The following is a 13,833-nucleotide window of genomic DNA, read 5'->3' as shown; positions in this document are numbered from 1 at the left end:
TGACAAGACCGAATCATCGGTTTTTTTTTTCCCTCTTGAAAGACGAGTTGAGTCATAAAACCTGATTTGTTTTTTTGGGTAATTATAAAACCTGGTTTTCCTTTTTTTTTTTTTGGTAAAATAAAACCTGGTTTTCCAACTATGGTAATAATGACATTTCCATTGTCCATTTCATCATTTTTTAAACATTTCACTGCTTCGTAAGTTTGATTCTTACTTTATATCTAAATTTGTTCATTATTTCTTCTAGCTGTTGCGAAGGTTGGGGAACGTCATTTCTCGGCTTTGTTTCTGCAGCCTCTGCAATGGGGAGGGACTTTTAGCGGTTTTTATCTTCCGTTATTTCGCTTAACGATCGAAAAGTGTTTGGAAAGGAGAAAGAAAGTGAAGATTGAAGCCCTAATTTCCTCTTATTCCTCGTTACCCTGTGAATGATTTACCATCTTTCTCTGGATTCAGGTAGCAGTTTAACATCGCTCCCGATGTGTTTTTTTTTTCAAGATATTTTGCCCTAACGTGAAATTCAACGAATTGGAGATGAGAGACTGCAATTATTCAATTTAATGCTTCTTTGGGAGTTGTTCATGTCAGAATTTTAGCATTTACGATGATATTCTCCTTGGTTGGAATTTTGAGGTTCGGTTTCTGATTTTCCCCTGTTTATGATGACTGCAAACTGTTGATCATATCTTCTGCTTTTAAATTCTGAGTTTGATCTTCGAGGATATTGTTCTGGCTATATTTGTGAGAGGTAGCTTACGTGGTATTGAATCTTCGTACTTGGTATACCATCGCTCTGACATTAGGTATCTTTGTTGGAGAATGATCAATGATACAACTCCGCACCAGTCTATAGAGTTAAAGGTCAATACGTTATCTTAAGTATATCAGTGGTGGTTGGTATCTGTGGAACTTGCATCAATGGACATTGAAAACGGTATAAGGAAACGGAGAGTTCTTCTGCTGGAAATGTGGGATTAGCTTTTGCGGTATCTGAATTGAATGTGCTTACTGGGCGTTTTTTTAAATTGGAGTCCTGTGGTAAATTGCTGATGATCCAAAGTTGGAATCTTTTATTGGGTGGGAATTTCCAATTATTGCTTCATTCGTGGAGATAGTTGGACTTGGGATTTGGATTTAAGACTCTGCTTAATGGATGTTGGCCTGTATTACTGAAACTTTTGGGGGATGATTGGTGCTCCTCATTGTTGAGAATACACAAATTTTTCGTCGTGTAGATAGCAGTATTCCAAGTATCCAACAATGAGCTCAGTGAATATTTATCAGGGCTCACCAGCACAGCCGGTTGAAGTTGTACTGAAATCTCAAAAGTAAAGCACTTTGTTCCATCACTTTTCTTGTTCTAGTTTGTATATTTTGTTTCAGTTTCATCTGATGATTTTTCTTCCCTACCCACCTTTTTTTTTCTGTGACGGGATTCAGGCAGTCCAAGATTTCTTACACAAGAGATTTTCTTTTTTCTTTGAGTGAGTTGGATGTTTGCAAAAAGCTGCCAACTGGATTTGATCCATCAATACTAAGGTATTCTACTGCTATATTTTCCCTTATTGAAGTTATAAATGTATAGTATTAATCGAAAAATGATTGTTTTTTCTGTGCTTCATACTTGGAGTATTGCTCTCCTATTTATATTGATCATACTTGCTATTTCTGAGTTTTGCTTCTGTGCTTCATTTTGAGTTGGGGAAGGTGCTGCTCTAAATTTGTTGTTTCCATTTGAAACAGTGAATTTGAGGAGACATCTCATAGCATACCAGAGTGGCAGAGAAATCCTGGAAGTTTATCTTTGCAGAGTTTCAGACGTGGCGAGTATGGATCTTCGCCACCTTCCCGAGGTGATTCCGGTAATTATTCTCGAGGTAGCCATGGAAGGTGGGACAGTCATTCGTCTGGTTCAATTGATAAAGATTCTGACTCGTATTCAGATTGTTCAGGTACTCAAGGCTTAATGTTTACGTATCATGTATATTATTTATTATGTTTGGACATTGCAATTAATAACTTGATTATTCTTGCTTCTCTTTATTATTCTTTTTTGGACTCTATTTTTTCCCCCAAAGAATAAGAAAGCATGGATATTGTTCCATTCTCATATGATGTTGTGGTGAGATGATTCAACACCAGAGGACTATCTACTTAGAGAACAGTTTCCACTGCCTTAAATATACAACGAAATTTTAATTCAGAACTTCTTACCCATCAATGAAACTCTTTCCAGCGTAGAACTCAAGCACTTGTTTTACAAATCCAGATTTAGCACAAGTGTTGAGGCTTACATAGCAGTTAAAGGGAAACTGACAGTGGGACTTTTGACCAATGATTGTCATCTCTGTGCCATTAACCGCAATGATTTACCAGAGTTAATGTGTAATGAGATACGTGACCAAAGGAAAGAGTTTCAATGGATATATATATTTTTTTAATTAAAAGTAGTTCAAAATTTTCGCTTTTGATGTCACATGAATGTCTTGATTTTAGCCTTTTCTTTTGTTGTTGGGGTTTGTCTCTATTCTGTTTTATTATCATTAGGTGTTAGTTTTGATGGGCTGTTGGTTTTAGTCATATTCCCATTTTGACCTCGCGAGATATCGGCAGATTCCTTAAAACCACTTTATGTCAAAGGTGGACTATCCAGGGTCAGCTTGTTATGTATTTAAATAGTCTCTTGGTTGTTGTTAGTTAGATAGTGTCTGCTACCATCATGAAAGGTACCAATCAATTTGTGCCCTGCTGAAACTTTTCTTGATTATGGCTTTTCTGTAACTACAAACTAAAAGATAGGTTTGGATTAATTCTTTATTCTACTCAATGTTTCATTTTGTTATGCAGATTCTGGAAAACGTTATGGTAACCAAGCTCGACGTTCTTGGCAAAATTCAGAGCATGATGGTCTTCTGGGAAGTGGTGCCTTTCTAAGACCACCTGGATATGCAGCAGGGGCTTCAGCTCCAAAGGTTCGAGGGAATGGTCATTATCAACTCACTAGGAGTAACGAACCATATCAGCCCCCACGCCCTTATAAGGTTTTCTTTGCACCGCTTATACTCCTAGTCTTGCTGGTTTAGAGCATTGGCAGTTTAGTTCTTATGATTCTGGATTTTATTTTGATAATCATAGTATGTTGAATGATGCTTAAATTTGCTTGTTAGCTGAGCAAAAGATATAGATGAATAGTTTGAAAGAATAAACTCCATCTGCGTTTTGCTGAAATTACTAAATTTTGGCAGTATGTGATGTTACGTTCTTTCCCTCTCCCCAGGCAGTACCTCACTCAAGAAGGGATGCCACTGACTTGTATAACGAAGAAACTTTTGGTTCAACCGAATGCTCTAGTCAGGATAGGGCAGAAGAGGAAAGAAAAAGAAGAGGTAATTTTCCCCTTTTCAGATGCCTGGTGTTTGCCTCAAACCATCTCTCGTACTGGTTTTGCAAGTCTTGTGTGTGTGTGAAATAAATGGGGCTCAAAATTTACATTCACAACTTTTTGTGAATCAGCTTCTTTTGAGTTGATGAGGAAGGAACAACAAAAAACATTTCAAGAGAAGCAGAAACAGGTTTCAGGCAAGCAGAAAGAAATTTTTGACACAGATGTCACTGCATTGTTGGAGGGTTCTGAAGATGAAAAGAAGCTTCCTAATAAGGATAATGTATCCCAGACCTCTGTTCTACCATTGGTTTCAGAAAATGATTCTGCCAGGCTTTCTTTTCCCACACAAACTCCTGCATCCAGACCACTTGTACCCCCAGGTTTCATGAGCTCTATTCTGGAGAAGAATCTTGGATCAAAAACACCGATTCCTCCCCCTGCAGCAGAGGTAATCACACATTATCAGAATTGTTTTGCCACAAAAAATTAATGCTTGCAAAAATTCTTGCTTAATGTGGTTAGTTTTTCTGCTTGGTAATGTAAGACCAGTTTACAAGTACTGACCTCACAATAGGATCACCATATAACATCACCCACAGGCTACAGTAAGAACTCAAGCAACAGAAAACTGACAGTAGACCTTGTCAGCAAGTGAATATCAGATTAAGCAACCTAATCAATCCTCACCAAGGTTAAGAGACTTTGGTGACACAAAACCCAGACCCAAAACTAGTCTCTCGGCTGACAATATAAGGGAGAAATTAACCAGAAATCAATGGCAACAGAATTAGTAACTCAGAACCTTTGATGGAACTGATGTTCCAATTGAGGGTAGGTCTTGGAGGGGCGATTAACTCTTTAGAATTTCAATCCAATCCCATGGATTATAAAGATCAAAATTAGAAAGTAGGCACCACAAAATGGTAACTACCAACATCTACCAAATCAGCCATCAGATCAATCTGAAATTTCCGTGAAGGGAGACTTGTGGATGGCTATTCCCGCATCAAAAGATGGACAGCATCGGATGAGGGGATCTGCTATTTCTGGGGCTGGAATGTCTCAGCAATAAACTTCAACAACAGCTGTCGCAGGGAGTGTTCTTCTTGATCTCCAGCCAACACCTGTTGCAACAGCAAAGAATAATCTATTATGCTCCAGTAGCAATTCCAGCAGCAACACAAGGAGGTCTCTCAGAAGCTATGAATGTCGCAGAACAGAAATAGAAACAATGGTATCGATTGATAGAAAATAGAAGAAGAAGATAGGATAATGGATCGAGTATCTCACTAGCACCTAAGCCTCTCACCTAACATTGGACTCTCTCGTACACTGTTTCACAGAGCGATTGGTAAATACTAGAACTGAAGCTTCATTAATATCGTGGGGGAGACTCTAAAGGTCTTGGTACCCAGGTTCAAGAACTCGGTTTCGGTACAGGTTTCGCCCTAGACAAAAACCGAGTTGGGCCGAGATCTCGGGGAGTTGGGGTATTTGTTGTTGAACTCGATGGCTGGTTTCGATGGGTTTTAGACCTATTTTGGGGCTGAAACTTGGTACTCAGCCTATTTAGGTCATTTAAAGTTTTAAACACAATGACACTATCAGATTTTGCAAAAACAAAGTCCAAATAGGAGTTTCACTTCCTACCCTAGGTTGGTAGGCGATGACGTACTAATAGGCCCTATTCTACACATAATTTAGTAATTGAATGCAATCAAATGATACAATTAATAGAAAACAACTTATATAAACATTACAAATGTAAAAATGTACAATACATCAATCTTAACATATTACATCTATCATCCCATGCCATATTGCCGAATCAAGTATTCATCTCCATATCGTGCCTTATAGTAGTCCCATGTCTAGTGCTGCTGTAGTATCACACATAGTCTGCCACACAACTCATATAAGTGTTGTCATCAACATATTCCAAGTTCCCTATCCTAGGGTATAGAAGAGGCGGTTGCGATGAGATCGATCCACTGCTACATATTTCAAATGTGAGCTGATTTCTTACAAATCTTTCAAATTTGTAGATTTTGTAACCTCTTCCTTGTCTCCGGTAAGTTCTCTGTCAAAACCACCGTAAAAATGACCAAAAGCCAGCTCCACAGCACACACTTTTCTGCCGAGAGAGTCGAGTTCTGTTGAGATCTGGATGACTTAAAGGGTGGTTTGGATCGAAATCTCTGTCGAACCGAAATCTCGACTCGACCGAGATTTCGACCGAGTTGGGGTATTTTTTGGTTTTCGACCTCCATCTCGTCTCAATAAATAAAAAAAAGCGAGTTTTTACCGATCTCGGTGAGTTCTGTACCATGCTCTTGTTAACAGGAGAGAATTAGAGCTCCATGCTTAGATTGATCAATGTGATCCATAGTTCAAAATCTCGATTTCGGAAATCTTGGCGAGATTTCGGAAATCTCGTAAATCTCGACATAGCCGAGATGAGATATGATACGAAATTGAAAAATGTCATGTTTCGAAAATCTCAGTCGATATCTCGCGATATTCTATTGGAGGATGGGCTTCTCCCTTCTATGTCCTCCCTTATCCCCCCTACTCCTATAATAAAGTGCATTCGGTGAGACTCTGAGAGAATGGGACCAATTGCTTCTGGTTTATCCTTGACATTTTCTGGACTTTGTGTTCTGTATCCCTGTTTAATTTTCTCTCATTGATCCCTGTAATTTAAATTCCATAGTAAAGTTGGCTTTTGGTTTCATAGGCATCACCCAAAAGCACCCTTTCTGTCAGCAAACCTTATTACCTGCTGTTCACTGAGTGAACCCCTCATTGCATAGTGTTGCCTTTACACTACCTACACCAGGGAAAATTTAGTTGTTCCTCAGGTTCTGTAAAAAAAGGTAATATTTTGCTAATTTTTTTTACAAATTTAAATACCTGCAATGCTATACTGCATCTCTATGAACGTGTATGCAGGCTTACTCCCGATGCACTCCCTGTATATTGTGGATGTGCTGTCAAATAGTCTATAATACAATTGAATATATTGTTCTGTCTAAAATGATGCAACCTTTTTGTGATTCCTCTGTAGTGTATTATGTGTTTACTCTCCATTATTTAAAAAGGGCGTTCCCAGTGCACGAGGCTCCCGCCACTGCGGGGTCTGGGGAGGGTCACAAGTACGCAGCCTTACCCCTGCTTTCACAGAGAGGCTGTTACCAGACTTGAACCCATGACCACTTGGTCACAATGGAGCAACCTTACTGCTGCGCCAAGGCCCACCCTCTCTCTCCATTATTTGAAAAATTAAATAATGGTGAGGACCCAAAATGCTCTCTTTTTTTTTTTTTATAAAATTATTTATTTTTAAAGCCATTTCATTCGTTGATAATCAGGATGGGGGATCAAAATACTTGAATTTTAAAGGCATTTCTCATCTTCAATTGCTTAAGCTACTATGTTCTTTTTGTGTCTAAAGCCAACTGATCCACAAACTTATTAGGATCATTGGCTGTTTTCTTTTAAAATTTTGCCAAGTATTTTTGGTTGTGAGGTGGAACACTGGCCACAAACCCGTTTATTGCTTGTAAGAAATTTTTTTTTAAAATTTATTATGGGTGTAGGTGTGCCATAATACCCCTTACATGGCCCGTACCTTTGCCCATAGAATACCAACCTTCTCTTTGGGCTAAGCCTATGTAGGAGTAGGATCTTGTAGATGATCCATATTCTCGAACCTACACCTCTACTATCTATCTAAGTTTTAAGGCTCTAATAGAAATGTTGGGAGTATGGTACAGATCTAGAGATACTTCCTCTTGAGTTTTGGAGCATGGAAGATCTAAAGACTCGTTAATAAATTTGGATTCAATGTGAAAGGGATTTACTCCAGAAGTATGGAGGCAACCAATTTTTTTTGCTGCCCTTATTTTTCATCTCCAAATGGCAGAAACAAATTTCAGGGACTGATTCTGTTTTTGCTCCCCCAATTCTGTCCCGTTGGAACACAGAAAATGAGTCTAATTTACTGTTGATGAGTAGTGTATTTGGAAAAAATTTTGATTTGTTTGCACATGCGTGGGTTGTTGCACATGTTTGAACTTGCAAACTATTCAAATTTGGGATGGACAATTATTATATTTTCACATTCAGTCCAAAGTGTTGAGGCAAGTGGCTTTCTGGCGATTGACACTTGCTCTGTTTTATAGATGATGCAATTTGGCTTGTATGTTTTTCATTTATTTAGTTTTGGGAGAATATGATTAAGAAGACTTGTATATTGGTTTGTACCCAGAATTCATCCTTGAAATGATCCAAGTTTTCTTCTCGTTCTGTTGATGGTCTGCTATTTCATATTTCCACAGGTTGTAAATGTTGGATTTGGGGATAGCATTAAGCATGCCGAGGATAATCTAGTGGCAAATGGGACTTATAATAATCATGACGAGAAACAATCATGGTGCATGGACTCCACTGAGCAGCATTATGAGGCTAAGAGTGCTCCTGCTCCCTTATTGGATGACAGTGAAAGGATTGTGTCTGCTTCTTCATCTGCCGAAGTTTCTGGTAACTCAGCTGCTGTTGATTCATTGTGTGAAAGTTCTAATCTGTCAGAAGCTTGTGAAGGACAGAGTTATGGTGAAGTTACAACAATAGATAATGACAAAGTGACGGGGCATAAGATATTAAATACGACTGGTCAGGATCATTCAACTTCAATCCTAGAGAAGCTGTTTGGCAGTGCTTTAACAGCCAATACTGTTGGTTCATCTAGCTTTATTGAGGTAAGCATATATGTAAAGAGGAGGTGGTTGATGGTTATCTGGTTTTATGCAACAACTATTGACTTGGTTCTCATCCTCATCTTCATCATTATTGTTAATCAAATATTTCTTGTGATTTACTTTAGATCTTGTGTTTTCTCAAGTATGATGAACAATTACTTGTATATGTCCAATAGAAGCTGATACCCTTCAATTTCTTTTGCTTCACCAGCATCATGATCATGATATTAAAGCAGATGATTCGTGGAGCTCTAAACCCTTCCAATCATCAAAATTTGCACAGTGGTTCCTTGATGAAGGTAGTCCCATCTCAATATTTAATGTATAATTTTAAGAAACGGTTTGATTAGTAAATGAAGAAATAAAATTTGATATCAATGTTTTGGAGTTGAAAATTCTCCATTGAAGTATTGAACCTATGTACGCTGTTCTCTGGATATTTAGATTTCGTTTTCTAACTGGGATTTCGACCCTGGTTAAAACCGAAATTTACCACCGAAATGGCATGAAATATGGCGCTGAATGGCCGAAATGTCACCAAATATACCACTGAAATGGCACTGAAATATAGTCCATTTCGGTGAAAAAACTGAAACATTAAATACCTGTCAATTCACATGCCATAGCATTTTGACCAATGTCGACATTTTGGTTGATATTTCAAACCATGCTCTGGAGTGTTGAGGACTGCAGATTATGATGTAAGGCTAACTTTTTCCAGTTTTGGTCTTAACTGCAGAAAAGAAGCCAGTAAATGATCTCTCTTGTAGCAAACCTAGGGATTTACTTTCACTGATTGTAACTAGTGATAGAGGCGGATCTCAGGTGTCTGGAGTCTCTGATGAGAAAGCCATGGAGCACGTCCCACCAATATTTCCTCTCGAAGGCAATGAACTTGCAAACATGTTTATCGCTTCAACTGCTACTTCTGCGTCTGTTGGAATCTCTGAACCAGTGTACCCTCATAACAAGTCAGGCACCACTCAGGGAGTGCTTACATGTGAATACCTTGAACAGTCTATCCTACAAGAACTAAACGAAAAGAGTTCAATTCTGCCGCACTCTGTGCAACCCTGGAGTGTAACAGATTCAAAAGCTGATGTTGACAATGGTGCATCTCAGCACCTCCTTTCTCTGTTGCAGAAAGGAACTAGCATGAAAGATCCAGCACTGTTGTCCAATCTAGATGTGTCCCCGGACAAACCTCATGTCTTTGGGGTGGGAAGTTTTGGCCCTGTGGTTCACGGATCAAGTGAGGAGAACACGGAAAACATTCAGAACTCTGAAAAGACTCTTACTCTTGAAACATTATTTGGGACAGCCTTCATGGAGGAACTGCAGTCAGTAGGAGCACCAGTATCAATACAAAGAGGCTCAACTGGTGGGGGCAGAAGAACTGATGTTTCAGAGCCTAATGGGTTGCCATTTCCAGTTTCTGATGATGGTTTGATTTCTTCCACAGTTGGTGAGTTTGGATTGAGCAACAGTAGTACTGAGGGCAATTATTTGGCATCAAAAGTAAAATCTGAGAAGATTGAGGGGCATTGGTTGGGCTTTGGTGATCCTCAAATTGATTTAGGGTCAAAGTTTGGTGCTGCTGGTGGCTTTCAAGATAGAGCTGATGGGACAATGGAAATTAAACTGCCTGAAGAGGATAGCTTGATCGCAGTAGCTGATTCGGTGAACACTCAAAACGCCACATTTATGCCTGCTTTCAATGCAACTAAAGACAATTTGTTATCTCCCTCAAACACACCAGTTGATATTGCTGAAAAATTGGCAGCTCTGAATGCTACCCTTAAAGATGAAAGGTCTAAAGTGCCAGGTTTGGAAGGTCCTCCATTTCGTCGTGGTCCTTATGATCTGGTGGATCCTGAGATGCTGTATCATAATCTGCCTGGCCAGCCATCGTCTCCTCATGTTCATCATTCTACACTGAATCACGGAAGACCTTTTTTGCATTCATTAGAAGCTCATCATGCTCATATGAATTCTCCAATAAAATACGTGGGTCCAGAGAATATTATCCACCATGATCCACCTCCACACCATCATTTTTCTGCAAATATGTTCCGCCACCCTCCTTTCCAACATGTATCTGCTGCGCCTCCAAGGTTTGATCAGCCTCATCATTCAATGTTACCACAGATGCACATGCCAAACAGTTTTCCACCTCACCTTATTCAGGGACTGCCTCGAGGTTCACCACTGCCTCCTCATGCCTTTAATCAAATGGCTGGTTACATGCCCGAGATGAATCCGATGCAAGGTTTTCCTGTAAATCATCGACAACCGAACTATAATGGCCTTGGGTTTCCAATGCCAGGTAAAGCAAAGCTTCACTTTTTTTTTTATATATATATATATATATATTTTTCTGCTTGCCTGATCTATGTGGTTATCTTGAAGTGCAAGCTCAACCATTTTATTTTGGCACTGTGTGGACTGTAGGCTATAGGAGTAATAGTTACTGTTGATTAATGTAGCATTCTGCAATTATTTCTGTTTTTAGGTTTGATGGTAAAGTTCATGCTCTCCTCCCCCACCCCCTCCCCCTCCCCCTCCCCCTCCCCCTTTTTTTCTTTGGAGACTTGTGGTGGCATCATCGATAATGGGTTTAATATTGTACCCATGATGTTGGTGATTTGGGATTTTGTTAATTCATTGCCTTGGTCAATTAGCATGTAGTTTCTTTGTAAAAATTAACGATACATACTTTCTTCTCTTCCCTCTGCCAAAAATAGCACCTATAAACCAATCATTAGCAAAGCTAATTCAGTGCAAAATGACTGGTGAAATGGTATGGCTGTCTTCTGTGTCTATTAGCATATTCAAATGCCAAGTTTCCTCGTTCCTCAGGAATTCTCTTGTTTTTGTTTTTCCAGCATATTCTGGGATGTGGTTTACCAACTATGATTGCTGATCCATAACATGTTTTTCTTGGGGGATCAATTTCACTAATTTTTTTTTTTAAACATTTATTTTATTTTACTGTGGTGTTTTTAACTCCTGGTGTTTGTGTTGTAGAGACCAATCATCCTGAAGCATTGGAACGGCTGTTTGAGATGGAACTAAGAGCGAACTCAAAGCAGATGCGCCCTGTTGCTTCCCCAGGCCATAGCATGGGGATGTATGGTCATGAACTCGATATGGGCTTCAGATACAGATAGTAGATCAAACATTGTTGGTGGGATTGGTCATAGTGGTTCATCTCGAATTTGGATGGCAAACCCTTGCAGTGGAGGTGGGTTTTGAGTTTTTGTATGTATTATATTGGATTCCATTTGTAATTGGCATATGGTTGAGATTTTGGGTTTACTATTCCTTTATTTCATAATTCAAAAAATGAAAAAGAGGAAAGAAAAAGAAGAAAAAAAAAAAAAAAAAACTTATTCAAGGTCAGAGATAGAAAAAGGAGTCATCTCGGGGGTGAGTTGACACCATGGTAGCTCTTTCCGTTGTTACCTGTGAGCAAGGAGGTGGTGGACTTATAAATCATACTAGGGATGTCAACTACTGATTTCTTTTTTGACAACTTTGTCATTAATCTTGGTTGGATTTCAACCATGCTTCCTTAGTTATAGGGTGAGCAGAGAGAAAGGGGGGGGGGGGACGAATTTTAAAAGGAAGCATTTATGGGAGGAAGGCTACTAGGCATTGCAAAAGGGCCCACCCAGCATTGGCATGGGGCCCCTGCAATTGAATCCCTGCCGTCTGATCCAACATGTGAATGTGTATTCGTTCTATTCAATATTCATACTTGAATTTGATTGTTGTCAACCTCCCTCACCATATAGCCTTCAGCCTACATCTCTCTGTGGCGACCGTTATGGTTGTCATGAAAACAAAGACATTCCAGTGAGCTTATCATGGGTGACAATGCGTAGAGCAGGGTAGTGTACGGCCTTAACCCTCCAGGGGATGCAGGGAGTGCTTTACCATTACTCTTGGATTCAATTTTAGAAAATTGGGGATGCGAGGGAAATCATCTCACGCACGTTTGAGAAGTTGGAATAAATTGCCTCTTTCGCTCCAACCTTTTCATGCGTTTCTTAGCATCTTCACCATTACAATGGATCACATGGTTATATCAAGTTTGATGCCCGCGGTGCTGTGAAGGGTAACCTGGGCACAGCAGCTGTGAGAGTTTCTTCATGATGCACCAGCCAATGGTTTCTCGGTTACTATACATTTTCGGTGTTATCGACAAACTTTGTTACAGAACTCGTATGAACAAGAGATGGCTTCTTACTGGACTGGGATCTTGGCTACGGTAATTTCATTGTGGAATAAGACTCTTCAGGCCTGGTCCCTAGCAACCATTTGCAATTGGGATTCTCATGCTGTTGAAGTTTTCGATTAAGTGAGCTTAATTAATTACATTGTTAATAATTTGGTGGGAGTCTACATTCATAAATCGGTTACGTCCGTCACTCTTAGAGATAAATTAATCTTATTTGTTGTGGAAGTAAATTAGGGTTGGACAATAATATAAATACTATTATCTTGGGTCCTTTCAGAAGCGAGGATTGACAAAAGACTGCAGAAGAATTAGATCAAAGTTGTTGTCATTGAGTATCTTGATGTTCTTTGAAAATTCGTCATCGACATACAAAAGATGTAAGGTACGCTCGATATCTTCTGTGTTTCATTACATCGTGTTCTAGGTTTCACTGTATGATTTACGATTGGGGTTTCATCCCAAAGGATTTATTCTAACATATGCATCCTTACGTAAAGACATAATCTCCTACGTAATTGAGCTTGATCTGAGCTTCAAGTATACCTATGGAGAGGCAGAGATTGGAGTTTTTGTGCGGATAAACTTGCAAATCTGGTGATATAAGCTCCTGATGTTCCTCTATTTTGGATCAACCTCCTACTCAAGGGTATGAATTGTAAACCAAATCGAGCGGTAAACCGTTAGTTTTGAATTGATTAAAACCAATACTACTGAACCAATAATATACTAAACCAAATTTAACAAAAGAAAAAAAAAAAAATGCTAGTAATGACATTCTAAATGGAAAAAAAAAATCCTCTTAAATATCTAATAATTACAGTGCAATACTGTTCGGGGATGAGAGCTCAACACATGGAAGATGTAGTATAATTGTTTAACTGAAATTGTTGTTAATTTGTTTCGATTTAGTATTAAAACCATTTAATAAACGGTTTATTTTTTATTTCTACCCTTCGTACCTTTAACTGAACCAATTAACACCTATATTCTACCGAGGTCATTTTGCCGTTCTGTTTGACTTGTATAGCGGCTATTACTGATATGCAGGTAAAAAAGGAGAAAAATAGTTGGGTGGCTACCTGCACAAATGTTAGTCGGATGGAAAACATGCTAGTCCAAGTTTTTGAAGTTAAAAACATAGTAGGAAAATCGGATTTTAATTGGACGAGTCGCCTGAGTTGAGTCAATTTTAAAAACCCTAATCACAAATTGAGGTAAAAAAATGACAAGACTCGATCTTTTTAAAATTGGGGTAAAAAATGATCAAACTCAATATTTTTACCCGAGTTATGACATGTTTAATTGTTTTAAAATAAACCATAAAACTGGTTCACTTAGAAACTAAGTTGAATAAAATAATAAATTTATATTCTAAAACAGTAAGAAAACAAACTCCTCGACTCACTTCTCTTGATCAATGGCATAACTCAAAATGCATTGAT

At 38.7% G+C, this 13,833-nt stretch overlaps 1 protein-coding gene across 5 annotated transcripts; it reads left to right on the top strand.

The window, feature by feature from the left end:
- The first annotated feature begins 227 nt into the window (after nucleotides 1–227).
- Nucleotides 228–11,534, top strand: LOC122665149. 5 transcript variants are annotated; one of them, XM_043861254.1, is made up of 12 exons: nucleotides 228–459; nucleotides 579–1,331; nucleotides 1,444–1,542; nucleotides 1,747–1,955; nucleotides 2,851–3,044; nucleotides 3,281–3,389; nucleotides 3,517–3,836; nucleotides 7,729–8,148; nucleotides 8,360–8,447; nucleotides 8,888–9,529; nucleotides 9,611–10,474; nucleotides 11,155–11,534. In XM_043861254.1, the coding sequence occupies exons 2-12, from the start codon at nucleotides 1,264–1,266 to the stop codon at nucleotides 11,316–11,318; spliced, it is 3,177 nt and encodes a 1,058-aa protein (XP_043717189.1). In that variant the 5' UTR covers nucleotides 228–459; nucleotides 579–1,263; the 3' UTR covers nucleotides 11,319–11,534. The 5 variants fall into 5 exon arrangements, with proteins under 5 accessions (XP_043717189.1, XP_043717175.1, XP_043717162.1 ...); XM_043861240.1 differs by having other exon boundaries at nucleotides 592–1,331; nucleotides 8,888–10,474; XM_043861227.1 differs by having other exon boundaries at nucleotides 8,888–10,474.
- The last annotated feature ends 2,299 nt before the right edge of the window (nucleotides 11,535–13,833 follow it).

Source organism: Telopea speciosissima, chromosome 1, assembly GCF_018873765.1.
Source record: "Telopea speciosissima isolate NSW1024214 ecotype Mountain lineage chromosome 1, Tspe_v1, whole genome shotgun sequence".
Classification (NCBI taxonomy): domain Eukaryota; kingdom Viridiplantae; phylum Streptophyta; class Magnoliopsida; order Proteales; family Proteaceae; genus Telopea; species Telopea speciosissima.
The sequence above is the reverse complement of the archived record's forward strand: the minus strand, read 5'-3'. Positions and strand labels throughout refer to the sequence as shown.

What these genes read in the sequence shown, in the direction of transcription:
- LOC122665149 (XM_043861240.1), top strand. Translation starts at nt 1,264, where the DNA reads ATGAGCTCAGTGAATATTTATCAGGGCTCACCAGCACAGCCGGTTGAA. An exon ending in TTTGATCCATCAATACTAAG is followed by an intron (nt 1,543 to 1,746) that starts GTATTCTACTGC and finishes CATTTGAAACAG; the next exon opens with TGAATTTGAGGAGACATCTC. An exon ending in CCTTGGGTTTCCAATGCCAG is followed by an intron (nt 10,475 to 11,154) that starts GTAAAGCAAAGC and finishes TGGTGTTTTTAA; the next exon opens with CTCCTGGTGTTTGTGTTGTA.